At 37.2% G+C, this 14,076-nt stretch overlaps 1 protein-coding gene across 1 annotated transcript in view; it reads right to left on the reverse strand.

Annotated features, from left to right (window-relative positions):
- Positions 1 to 4,358: 4,358 nt before the first annotated feature.
- Positions 4,359 to 14,076, reverse strand: part of RCOR3 (REST corepressor 3) — a 31,213-nt gene continuing 21,495 nt past the window's right edge. The window contains exons 7-12 of the mRNA XM_081313774.1: positions 13,657 to 13,735; positions 12,824 to 13,042; positions 10,782 to 10,859; positions 9,552 to 9,609; positions 7,511 to 7,749; positions 4,359 to 7,067 (exon numbers count right to left, since the gene is read on the reverse strand). Of these exons, the coding sequence (XP_081169900.1) occupies positions 6,723 to 7,067; positions 7,511 to 7,749; positions 9,552 to 9,609; positions 10,782 to 10,859; positions 12,824 to 13,042; positions 13,657 to 13,735 (1,018 nt within the window). The 3' untranslated portion in view covers positions 4,359 to 6,722. The remainder of the gene's footprint in view (positions 7,068 to 7,510; positions 7,750 to 9,551; positions 9,610 to 10,781; positions 10,860 to 12,823; positions 13,043 to 13,656; positions 13,736 to 14,076) is intronic.

Here is a 14,076-nt window from a genome sequence, read left to right on the forward strand (position 1 = left end):
TGTTCCAGTTTAAGAACCACTGACCTGTTTGGAGAGCAGGAAAAGAGCATTAAGATTGCTGGGCAAGTGGGTGAAGGTTACCACCACTCCTCCCAGTTTGTCTATATTCATGTCAGAAAGAAATAATAGTTGTACATCCATTCAAGTGTATACCTTTGAGAAACAGAAAAACTTTACTATCTGTCAGTGCTATGTTAGCATATTTATTGCTTTACACACCCAACAGCTCTGTAGGACATATTTCTGAGGAAAGGTGTAGAGCCTCCTACTATACATTATCTGTTTACTCATAATATCATTATCTCCATTAAAAAAAACAACAGTGTTGTTTTACAGGAGTGGAATTCACAAACTGAATCCTGGATTCACATACAAGCAATTATAAATTGCTCCATTATCTCCAGAATATCCTCCAATTACTGTTTTTCCGAGAAGAGTCCTCCTAATTCCCTACCGTCCTTTTTGAAACCTTCAGACGTTTTTACAGCTACGGTTTTAAAATTCAAGAGTTCGAATCCACTGTACATCCCTCTCAGCTGTATTTGAAGGAACGCGCTTTGCCATTGAACTCAAGCGCAGCCAAATCCAAACCAGTCTGATTGATATCTTGAAACCTTAACGCCGCTGACTTCGGTAAGATTTAATTCAGTTAGATTAAAGAAGAGACTGTGCTGCCAAACTAACAATCCATCGCAGGCACGCTTCTGGGAAGGTTAAGCACGAGCAAAATCTCACCGGAGCTTGATTTAATCAGAATAGAGCTGGAAGGGACATTGGAGGTCTTCTAGTCAAGCCCCCTGCTCAAGCAGGAGGCCTTATACCATTTCAGACAGCCTATAAATCTGCAGAAGTAGTCACGCCTTTATTACCCCCTTCCCCACCTAGTTACACATATCCCGCTCGCGTCCTTGTGAAGTCACGAGCTCACTATAAAACACCAAAACAAGAGACTGAGCTGCAAAGTTAGGGAGCCGCAACTGTCTTGGACAGAGCTCACTCTTTGCAATGCGCTCTGCTTGCCTACCTGCGGCGCGTTTCAGCGTGTCCGCGCCGCCTCCCGCATTCGCTTCCGCAAGCGGCCGCCGATCTTCGAGCGGTCCAAGCGCGAGGGGTCCCCGCAGTCTTCAAGGCGTCCCGTGAGAGGTAACCCGGGAAAGTGAGGCGAGGAGATTAGATTGAGGTTGGGGAGGAGGAGAGGAAAGATTAGACCCAGCTCCGCAATTGAGCTGAGGGACGCTCCTCCCGGTATTTGGGATATTTGCCCCCCCCACACCCACCCACTGAATTAGAGGCGTCGGAAAGGGCGGGTTCGCGATGTGTCTTTTCTTCTGGGCGCCTCCTCCTTCCAAAGCCTGGGAGCCTTTTGTGGTGAAAAAAAGGCAGACAGCAAAGCTTCGGTTCAGCCAATCCGCGGCATTGTTTCTCAGAAGTATCGCTGATAGTTACTTCAGTTACTCCAAGGTAAGCATGCGCGAGGCCGCGTTCAGCTTTCGGTTCTGTGTGTGGCCGAGTGTACGCGCGACTCCGTTAGGTTGCTCAGTCAGGATAGGGAGCAGGTTCCTAAGCAAACCCTTTTACTGTACGGCACGGCGTGGGCATGTTTACCTGGCAAAAGGTAAAAGTAAGAGGAAATATCATCATGGTCCGCACGTATCTGAAAGTCTCTTAGGTGCAGAAAAGAGCCGATGCGTTATCCTCTGGAAGGAGAACAGGATCGAAAGAAAGAATTGAGAGTCAGAGTTGAAGTGTGGGTGTGGGTGTGGTGTGTGGTGTGGTCGATCTGGATGAAATGTTGAGGGGAATCTCCTGACATTAAAAGTTCCCAAGCTGCCCAGAGCAGTGGGGAACTCTCTCTCCCTTAAGGTTTTCAAACAGTAATGATTACATTGCCACCTGCTGTTAGGAATGGACAGTGGACCATCCCTGCATTGAACACTTAACCGATATAGTCTTCTTCCAATCATGGAAGCAAATATAAGGGTAGGTAGCTGCCTTGGGGTCCGAGATCCCTACGGATTCTCCTAGCTCATTTTTACATGGAATCAGATGCAAATTTTCTGCAAATCTACAGTTCCATGTGTGGAAGTTTCAGTATAGTATTTCCTACTTTTACCTTCTTTTGTCTCTATTAGAAGTCTTTCTTGTAGGATTTAAGTAGCTCTACTTTATATGTAAATTTACCTGTGGTTTCTATGTTCTTCTTAAAAGCAACTCATTTTTCTTTTACTTGTTTTCCTCTAGTAGTTGTTGGTATTCATCATTCCTTTCTTACCTGATGCTGAAAAATTTTGCTCAATAGTCAGGCATCATGCCTAAAACTTTCAGCCTCAGTGTTTACCTCTCGAATCGTAATTTATTCTAAAAGCATGTTGGGTTCCTCCATTTTTTGACATACATTTTATAAATATTTGTCTGCATCACTGTTCACAGTGGTGTTGATTTAATAGACAGGCAGGATATATGAAAGACAGTACTGGGTTAATGATCAAATAATGTCAAACTTTATGGAGAATCTTTTAATATGTCAATTATCCAAGTTTATTCATTTACCACTGCTTATGTGTTAGTGGTAAATGAATAAACTTGGATAATTGACATATTAAAAGATTCTCCATAAAGTCTGACATTATTTGATCATTAACTCTCCACTGATACATAAATAGTGGAGATAGATATTTAGGGTTAAGTTTATTTTGAAAGCAATAGAATATACACCCATGTTAAAAAAGGGTGGAGTCTGCTGCAACATACAGTACTATTTTTGTCATTGGCATAGTAAATGATCTAAAGCAGGGGTCCCCAACCTCCAGTCTGTGGACCAGTACCAGGCCGCAGCATGCCAGCAACTGGTCTGCACAAACAAGGAAAACCCCATCCATAGGATGCAGGCAGCACACAAAACCACGCCCCCTTCGGTCCGCAGAAAAACCTCTCTCCGCGTAACCAGTCCCCAACCTTTTGGGCACCTCTGATTTAAAGGGATCCTTTTTCCAGGGTATAGTGAAAACATGCATTTTTGCAACCAGATTGGTAAGTCACGTATTTGTCATGATTTTTGGAATGTGAATATGCAATAGTATTTAGTCTTCCAATCTTCATTTAGATTGGATTAATTATAGAAAATTATTAAATGGTTAATACAAAAAGAACTTGATAAGACATTCCTGGATTTCATATTCCTATTGCAAGCCACCTGATCACTTCAGATAGCAAGATGGATGGCATATAAATTTAATAAATATAAATGTCAGCAGTAAAGTGTCAAATTGTTAATAAAGGTAATATATGGTGTGGTGATTAAGGCACCAGACTAGAAAGCAAGGGACTCTGAGTTCAAGTCACAGTCAGCTGGGTTACCTTAGCCATGAAAGTCAGCTGGGTTACCTTGGGCCAGTTACTCTCTCTCAACCGAACAGGGTGGTTGTGGGAAAAATAAAAGATGCTGTGTTGAATATGTTTGCCATCTTGCTTGTAAAGAAATAATGCAGGATATAAACAATATAACTGTGGATGAATAAACAACCAGATATCTACCATGTTCATAACTGGGCTTGGGGAAGAAGTAAACAAAAAATATGGAAGAAAATTCTTGATAACACAACATTTTTTATTATTCAATTTTCCTTTCTCTTTTAAATCTAGTTGCATAACGATCAGAGGTGATTACACATATTGTTAGCTTTGGCACCTTTGAGGGAAGATAGAATATGGAAAGCAAAACATGAAAAAGAAATGTGTGCTGCAAATGAATTTGCAAACCCAAGTTTCCCACAAGTCTTTGAATGATTTTGCCAGGGAGTATTAGAAAGCTATTTGATGGAAGTCCTTTCTATGCTTATACTCCACTTTTTACAGAAACTCTTAGAAAAGTTCAAGATTGCGCTAATGTATTCTTAACTTTCATCATTAGCTTAACCTCAGAATGGTTTATACTTTTCTCTAATCTCTGATTTTTTAGTTAAAAGGTAAAGGTAAAGGTTCCCCTGCACGTGCGTGCTAGTCGTTTCCAACTTTTTTTTTAGTTACTATTATGTTATTATTACATATATTATTCAGAGGTGACAAAATAATGGATCTAAGAGTAAAGCTAACCATCCATTTCAAAATTATGCAATCCTATATTCTAAAAGCTATACAATGTGTCCCATATGCCTGTCTTATAGGCCTTACATTTTTTAAGAATATAACTGCAATATCAATTTAGTGTTCCATCATTTTTAATTTATACTTAACTAAAAAAGGATATTATCAAGTATCCAGTCTGCATGTATAGTCACAAACATCTTCCAACCACATAATACTTTATCCTAGAAATATTTTTTCAAAATATACACATAGGCCTTATTGATGGCCATTCATTTAAAAGTTTTTATATTTCTTTATTGTAACTGAAAACTGTACATAAAAAGAAGATGCAAAGTTACATTTGTCATATCCACTGTAAGAAATAAATTTTTGCCCAACTTAAAAGGGAGTGCAAATATTTTACATTTCATAAAGTGACAAAAATAAACCAAGATGAATAGATTGTGGTTTGTAGAAATGGTACAAAGTCAAACTAGATTTTTATAATATTGCCCAAAAAGAAAATTTCTTTGAAATGAAAAAAATTGTATAGTTTTATTTCTAATCTTTAAAAAAATATAAATGAATTTAGAAGAGAATCACAGTATAGGGCCTAAGTATCTTAAAACTATTACAAGGTACATAAAAATAGACACAGATTCCTTGGAAACTTTAATTCTTTGATTAAGCAGCAAGCATTTCACTCCTCCAGGCAAAAACACTGCTTAACACAACCCCCTACCCAAAACAGGACGTGCAAGCTGTATGCACATAATCTGGAAAGCACACAATTTTTTAAAAGGACAACATTTTGCTATGTACATATTCAGTACTACAAATGCTAAACATTTTGTCACTGTATGGCATAGCGTATGTAAAGCAGTATTATACTACATACCATACCGTCATACCGAAACACACAAGTGCCCAGTTATAGTTTCAATAGTCTAAAATTGCCATTTAAATGGCAGCACCCAATTTTCTGCATACTGAAATTCTAGCAACAAGAGACAAGACAAAAGTTAGCAAAAAAAAAAAAGACAATACAGTCACTGGGAAACCTGATCTACATATTTAAATACTGAAGATGCATTGTTAATAGTTTGGTATTTAGAGAGTTATCCCAAAATGCACAAACAGGACTATGGCAAATTGGAAGAATACAATGGGTTAATATTGACATTAGAACCAAAGGATAAATATAGCGAAGTACCAAGAATTCTGGCAAGGGATAGTGATGCTTTTTCCCCCCACTGAAAAGCCAGTATTAAAAACCAAACACTCTGGTTGGATACAGATAATGTACAAGAGACATCCATTAAAGGAATTTCTATTTAATATACTACAAAGGAAATTTGATTTAAATAAGAATTTTAAAAAATTAAGAACATGAAAGTTAATGGGCAAATCCCTTTAACGCCTTAATCATGATAAGGTGTTAGTCTAAAAGTTTTGATATTTGAGCTGTAAAATGCAGTGCTTAAGAGACTAGTACAGCTTTGCTATACATGAAATCATCCAGAATTTTAACTTTGAAAGTTAAAACACTGTTTGTTTTAGTAAGAAGTGGGGAAGTCAACTATATTAAAGAGATGCACATCTTTCAGAAAATAGATTTTCATTGCTTGGTATTTCTTGCCCAAAATTAAAAGCATGTCACTTTGATTATAAACAGTTAAACTCCAACTGATAAGTAAGGCATGAGTTGGTATCATTTTTGATAGTAAGAAAAAAAAGAGGGGACATGCATTGGCAAGGAACAGCAAAAAGAGACTGAGATATCTCAAGAAATGAAGGAGGAAACATCCTTAATATTAAGACTGTTTCACCATGCCCCTATATGTATGGAATTCAGCATTCCTTGCCAAATTATTTCCAGAACTTAATTGAATAAAATTTCAGGTAAGAAGTTGTACTACAAAGTTTATTAAAAAGAAGACAACTGTGACTTTATTAGCCACCTGGCTACCAGTGTTGGATGCAAATGGTAGCTCACTTGCTGTCTATCACAGAGTTTGAACTAGTAAGTCATATTTCCAGTATTAGAAGACCACATATATAGTTGAACCTCTTTAGTACCTTAGCTTTGCACTCTTCAAAACTTTTCCAACAAGTAGACTGAAGAAAAGTACTTTATGAAGAAATATAGAAAATACAAGCCTAGAAAAATGTATGAAGTGGTGGTATCTGTCAAAATCTGAATGGCAGGCTTGTCAGTAATACTTGCGCTCCTAACATAGGAAAATGTAAAAATAATTTCCCGTTTATCACATTTACAGCCCTGTTTGAATCTTAAATTGAAACGCTTTCACTATCCAGATGGTTTATTTCCATGAGGTTGAATACAAAGGATTTTATAAAATAAATAGAGTAAAAATCAGTTGAAGTCATAGTGCAGTGAATTTTCTTTTCTTTTTTAAAAAGAAGTTAGCTTTGTAAAATGCTGACTTTGTAGACATGGTTTTCTTTGCAATAATCTACTGCACCGAAGTTTCTCTCGCTCAGAAGATCATTCACATATTATATATCCATTTCCACCTCCTTCTTTGTGACAGTTCATACTGTGGAAAGCTTGCTTTCCCTCCCTTCACCTCTTCATTAGCTGAGGAAAGTAGACACTGATACTACTTTAATTATCATAGTTCTGCCCTACTTGTTTAATGTAGCGGGGACTGTGATTCTGTCTGGATTCCAATAAGTGAAGGTGGCTGTGGCCCACCAGTGGAGGACAGTGCTGGTCTTGGGTTTAGACGAGGAGGCATGGAATTAGCTGGACGGATGAGTGGTGGAGGGGGCTGGTTTAGGGTTGGCCTGGGTTGAATAAATCGAGCTTGTTGCTGTAGTGGTGGAGGCTGACGATGGAGAGCTGGAGCAGCTGGAAGGGTTGGACGAAGCAATGGAGGAGGCTGGTTCAAAGTTGTTACTGGGGTTGCTGGTGTTGGAGTAGACGTCTGGGCTGGTGGAGAAGACCCTACACACTGAGGTGTCTGAGGGATTTGGGCCTGTAAATAAAGTGATAAGATATGTAAAAGCAGCCATTCTTCATCATCATGCAGTTTGGGTATCTGCTACCTCCAGAAACAAGGAAGCATTGTTAGTGTAGCCATATTTGTAAGTTAAGAAACCTCTTTTTAAAAAACAACCATTTCTAAATTATTTAGCAATGTAAGGAAATAAAATATTCAATATAAAATAATAAAATCTAATAATATTCAGGATTATTCAGCTATGTTTTCCATATTAATAGTGTGGGAAGAACCAGAGGTAGCCCAGATTGGGAGTGCTTGGCTAACACAATCACAATGAGAAAAGAGCTCTACAAATCAGGAGGCAATAAGCTTCCAACACTGATGCATTCCTCTTCAAGTTAAATATTACATTTTGTGATAGGAAATGTAATGCCATTTCTGAACTTATGCTTATTATTTGGTACACAGAAACACACCTCATCTTCTTCATCTGTACTTTTTCCTGATGACACATTAGCATTTTTTGTGTCCTCTCCTAAAGCAGAAGCATCACCATTAGAAGCCAGGGTTCCTTGCTCTGCTTCCCATTCCTGCAATACCTCCTCTAAGTTAAAACGTCGCCTGTAGTTTACAAAGAAGTTCTTCACTTGGCCAACAGTCTTATTGCCGATTACATCAGCAATAGCTTGAAAATCTTTACCATATTTGCGGACACCTAAAAAAGACAAAATAAGTAAGATTCAATTTAAGAAGCAGAAATCTGCATGATACGTATGCCCTCTACAGGTGACAGGAAACCCCAATTTTAAAAGCAGAAGTGCTTCTGTAAGGATTGATCACAGGGGAAAACATTGTAATACTGTTAGCAGTTGGTATACTTTACTGATCAAACTGTAATATTGTGAATATCACTAGTTCTAAAAGTACCACGGTTCATTCACAGTATCATTTATTTGACTCAAAGCTTTTTAGTTAAGCAAATCATAGCCATAATAACTGTTTATTAGTTATTTAGATCAGCGGTCCTCAACCTTTCCACCTTGCTTTCTGGCATGGGGGGGCATATGAATGGCATGCATGCATGCGTGCATGCGTGCATAGCTCCAAAGGTCCACTGCTCACACGAGTGGAGCTTTGTGTGTGTGTGTATTGCCCATCACTCACACAGACCAGTTTCGAACAGGCCATGGCCTGGTAGTGACCCGTGACCCCCTGATTTAGATAAAACATTTCTGTGGGAAAAAACCCCTCTTCTTTCAGTGGAATGTCTTGAGTTTTTGCACACTTTTGCATGGAGTGCTATCATGGATTCATGTAGATCCTGATATATAAAAGAAATCTGAACAAATATAGCAAAGTGTGGTACCTGTTTCATTTAGTTGATAAGCAAATTTATCAGTAAGCAATGTCATTGTGTGAAAAAGCAATTAAACTAGTTCAATCAGTTCAATTAAAGTGATAATAGGGCCAGCTGAGTATTTTATTAAACAGGGCTAATTCAGCCAAGCCCTGTTCCATATAAATCTCAGAAACCTGATGGTCATTAATAGGAACTCCTCAGCACAAAGACTCCAGAGACATGTCATATCCTGCTCAAAACGGCCTTGATTAAAAAGTTACCAATGCCTACCATTTTAGAAATGATTACAAGTCCATTTCTAAAGCTCTGGTACTCCACTAATCCACTGACAGTCTTGATATGGAGACGATTCCAGACTGGAATGTTACTCCACTGAATGAAATAACATACTGAAATAGAGACTCAGAATGTCCATGAAATAAGTTCACTGACCAATACTATTCTATTAGTTCAAAGAATTATATTACTAAGTGAATGAATATAGAATTTCAGCCCAAGAAAAATAATTTAACTAATGTGTATATGCAGAATTGGGACAGTATCTTCAATATTCCAGATAAAGAGAATTTTGTATTCTCAAAATATGTGACAATTTTTTCAGTGACAAATTTTTACCAGAATCCTCTCTAGCAAGATTCTTTCTCAAAACAATGCCTACATCTGAACTTTTCCAGCTTTCCCACTGGGAATGTTATCCTGTCTTTTTGCAGTTGGCCACCTCTTTTTAAAAAGGGGGGTACTCACAAATTGTGATGGGTGAGCTACTCTGAATCTATGCTCTCTATTTAATCTTTCAACTTGTTCGATTTTATTTACATTTTTTGAATAAACTGTAATGCCTGAAAGATTTTAAAGCATTTATATTAATAAGGCAGCATACAAAAAAAATCTTTACTTCTGTTTTAAACATTATCCGTGTTTTCTGACTTTAAAATAATGAAATGATCTCACAATGCAAACTCCATGTTTACTTATTAGCATTCCAAAATTTGAATGCAAATATCTGTTATGGTATTTTGTATCATATGTATTTCCTCACTTGCTACTTTTTCCTGCTCCAACAGACACAAGTACATATGGCTACATTTTTAAAAAAAATTTTTTTCAGAGTATCAAGAATTACAACCTGAAAGAAAATATTAGTAACACTAGTGTACCTTGAACTGCAAGAAGTTGTTCTTCTGTTGTCCAACGGGCATTTATTTTTTGATTTGACTATTAAGAAATAAAGAATGACAGCACATAGCAAACTATTAAATATCTGAAAACAACAGTGAAAATTTCAGCCACAACACCACCTTTCAATTCAATTACCTTGATTTACATTTGCCAATTTTAGTAGCTCAGGATGTTTCCCCAGAACTCCATGAACTGAATTAGGAATACAAAAGTATCTTTTAAAACATTAGATTCTTGGTCTATCTCTGTGGTAGGCAAACTGATGCTTTCTAGATATTCTGAATCACAACTTCCACAAACCCTTGCTACTGGCCATGCTAGTTAAAGCAGTAACAGCTGACATCCAAAACATTGTCTACAGCAGGGGCTCCCAACCTTTTCTATACCCCAGACCCCTAGAACGCTTCTGATATATTCTTGCACCCCTTACAAAAGTTCAAAATAGTGGCAACAAATTATGCATATACACTATAATTTTGAAAACCCAAGTTTTTGCACCCCCTGGTTGGGAATCCCTGGTCTAAAGCTAGCAGCAACAATAATTTTTTGAAACCTTACATGAAAATGATAGGGACATTTGGTAGTTGGAATCCTCTGCCTGCAATACATTGCTTTGCTACTGAGCTATAGCCCTTCCTGTTAAGAAAATGCGGTCTCCATTCTTTTTTAAAGCAACACATCTGATAGGCCTAGTCCACTCCAGAGTTGAAACAAATGAGACAATCACTCATACAGACTGGCAAGTACATTGAAAATCTCACTGGATTTTTGTATGCCAACTAATGACTACAATTTTATTTATTTATTTATTTTATTTTATTGGATTTGTATACCGCCCTATTCCCATAGGACTCAGGGCGGTTTACAGGGCAGTTAAAACCATGAATACAAAAAATAAAAACAATTAAAACAATCTAGAGTGAAAGTACAATTGGAACAATCCTTTCAGAAAGTAATTAAAAGTTAAGTTCTGTTTAAATCTTCATTAAATTTGCGTTTGAACTTGCACTGAATGAACGGTTGTCACTCAATAAAATATATGAAAATGTTTTAAATACATTTTTAAAATGCTTTAAAACCTATATAGGGTTCTTATCAACTTTTTTCATCAAAGCAAATTGTCACCAATGAAAATAATTTCAGAATAGTCTTCAGTTCCTAGCAGAATAACAATACTGAAAATTCACCTACATTTCACAGTGACTCACCTCAGGAGGTTTGAATTCATCTATTCCACCTTCAATTTTCTGCTTAAGTGCACTGTTTACTTGTTTAGCATTCTGGACCTTGTCCAATGAACAAAATAGGAATGAAAATTAGCTGCTACAAAATAATGTAAATATCAACTGCTAAGTGATTAATTGAAAATTAAACCAAAGGCCCTAAACAAAAATAAAATGAAATAAAATAAAATTTTGAAGAGATGAAGCTTGTCTCAAGGAGCAAAGCAATTTGCCTGTTTCCATGCACAAACAATAAACTGAGTTAGTAAAATGAACGTGATATCTAAATATTAGTATTGTTTGTTTTAATGTGGGTGTAGGATTGTATTTTCTTTCGGTGTACCACCTAGAATCTATATTAATTGAGGTGGCATATAGAAACTATGAAATAAACAGCAAGAAATAAAATGGTGGCTTCCAACAAGATCTTGAATTCCTGACGTAAAAGCTGAGACCAATATTGTTATCCGCTTATACCTAGTTAAGAATCAGGGTTATTTGCTTCAAGCATTGGAGAGCTTTATTAAATCCTTGTGATTAAGCATCACAGAATAGAACCACCACTTATTTTTCTCTTCTTTTTCCATATTCTATCACCCCTATGCTATTTTGTATTTATGTAAATTCATAACTCCTTTTAAACATTTATCTTGCTGAAAATGGGAAAGCATTAGTAAGGGTGTACTTTTATTCATTATCTTTCTAGACCGGGGTGTCAAACTGCTGGCCTGCGGGCCGGACGCATCACGCGGAAACCGCGCCCACCCTATTGCCAGCAATGGCAAAACAGTCCTGATACGTTGTGCGACGTCATGTGACATTGCGAGTTTGACATTTCTGTTCTAGACCATTTTTTCCATCCAGTTGAAAGGGACTGAGTCTACTAGAAATTAAAATCTACATGGTTCCAAACTGCAGCATGACACTCTTGGACACCACAGTAAACTCACAGGGATTCTGTGGAATAACAAAGTGATACTTGACATCTGTTGGACACTGTGTATACTACAAGACTAGGAGTGCTGTGAAAAAATTACTAAAACAATAAAGGTGCCATGAACCAAGAAGGTTTGGGAACCTTTACCAAATACATACATACATACATACATACATACAAACATACATACATATCCTGTCTTTATTGTTTTTACAAATAACTCAAGTCCAACACACTTTCCTCCTCCTATTCTCTACAATGGGAAGAGAGAGAAAGACTGGCCCAAGGACACACAGTTGATTTCAAGGGCTCAGCTGGGACTAGAACACAAAACCTTGTGGTTTCTAGCCTGCTGCCTTAACTCCTAGACCAAACTATCTACAAAAGTTCAATACAGGATTAAGATACTGATAAAACCACACTTTAAAACTGAAACAATGAATTTACTTTTATTGAAGTCAATAAGTTTAGGTAAGAGTCGTGGTGGCACAGTGGTTAGAATGCAGTATTGCAAGTTAACTTTGCCCATTGTTAGGAGTTTGACCCTAACGAGCTCAAGGCTAACTCAGCCTTCCAACTTTCTGAGGTCGGTAAAATGAGCCAGATTGTTGGGGGCAATATGCTGACTCTATAGACCGCTTAGAGTGCTGTAAAGCAGGGGTCCCCAACCCCTGGTATGTGAACCGGCACTGGTCCGCAGCATGCCAGCAAGCAGGCCACACACACAAGCAAAGCTCCATACTCAGAATGCAAACAGTATTCAAAACCACACCCCCTCTGGTCTGTGGAAAAACCTTTCTCCATGGCACCAGTCCCTGGTGTCCAAAAGGTTGAAGACCTCTGCTGTAAAGCACTACGAAGCAATATGTTAATCTACGTGCTATTGCTATCTATGTAAACTTGAGAGAACCAATAGTTATGCTGAAGGCTCAACTCATGAACCTATTTTAATAAACAGAAACTCACACACTGAATGTATTTTTAACCTACCATTTCACTTACTAGGCATGTTTCAGATTTTTCTGTTTACTAGAACCTAAAATATTAAAAACATACACCTCCCCCCAAGTAAACCTGGTAATTAAAATACCTGTCGCTTCAGTGAGATCAGCTCCATATCCAGCTGCCTAAGAAGTGTATTGGCGGCATTGGGGCTACATGAAACCGCTACCACGTCTTCTTGAGTTAAGTACATGCCTTTTGGAGGACGGCATTTAGAGCGCTGAGAATGATGACGATGTTGCAAACTTTGATATTCTCTTCTACCTAATCCTATTTTGCTGGACTGCACAGGCTGCTCATGATTCCCCTGTAATGTTTGAATTTTTTTTTAAAAAAATTAAGCACAATACATTACTTCAAAAACAAATTATCACATTGTTTCTAAAATCTTTCTTAACATATAGTTCTCATACCACATATCATCAGACAAGAGAATAAAATCAACTGTATAGATTTTCCTTGGCAAAAACAGGCCACATGGCTGACATGTGATTGGATAAGTTGGGAGTTCTTAACTTTACGTTGCCATGACCCTCTAAAATGATAACTAATTTGTGAGATTTCTGTACGAATAACTATTTGCATTACAAGTGTACAGGAAGTATAAGTATTAATTAAATTACATTTTCTACCTATCAGTGTAAGCATCAATATATATTTATATGATACAGGTATCCATGTTCTAAATAAACTAACTCCAATGTATTTTTAGGAAAAGAAATTACGTTAAATCTCTGACAGACTCAGCAACTTCATAAAACTTAAATTCTGCTCATAAATGCAGGGAGGGGACAAAGATCGCTGCTAAAGTTCCTTTATGATGTCATAATATCCCTATCACTGATTGCAGCCTCTGAAGACCAAAATATAATAATAAAAATAGAACCTCCAGGTGACTAATTTAACTTCAGTTTGTATTACCTCTTTTTTACTTTCCTTTTTGGGATCATAATCACTATCATTTCCATCCATAGGGTGAGGTTCTTCGACGTCATCATCGCTGAGGATTGAAAATGATCAGTCAATATTTATTTTCACTACTCAATTTCTTCCCTAAGGACTCAAATAGACTTCCTGTTTATTGTACTCTACAGCATAAAATTTCACTTTAGTTTTAAATATTACCAGTGCAGTCATTTTTAAATACACAACTACAAATTATTTAAAATTCATGTCTTGGTATTATATGAATATCAGATTTAAAATAATTTTAAGCAATATATCCATACTAAGTAAATTAGAATGGAATGGAATAGAATAGAATAGAATAGAAGCTAGAAGGGATCTTGGAGGTCTTCTAGTCCAGCCTATAGCATCTCAGACAAGAGACTGTCTAGCCTC

Source organism: Vipera berus, assembly GCF_964194415.1.
Source record: "Vipera berus genome assembly, chromosome: 1".
Lineage (NCBI taxonomy): Eukaryota > Metazoa > Chordata > Lepidosauria > Squamata > Viperidae > Vipera > Vipera berus.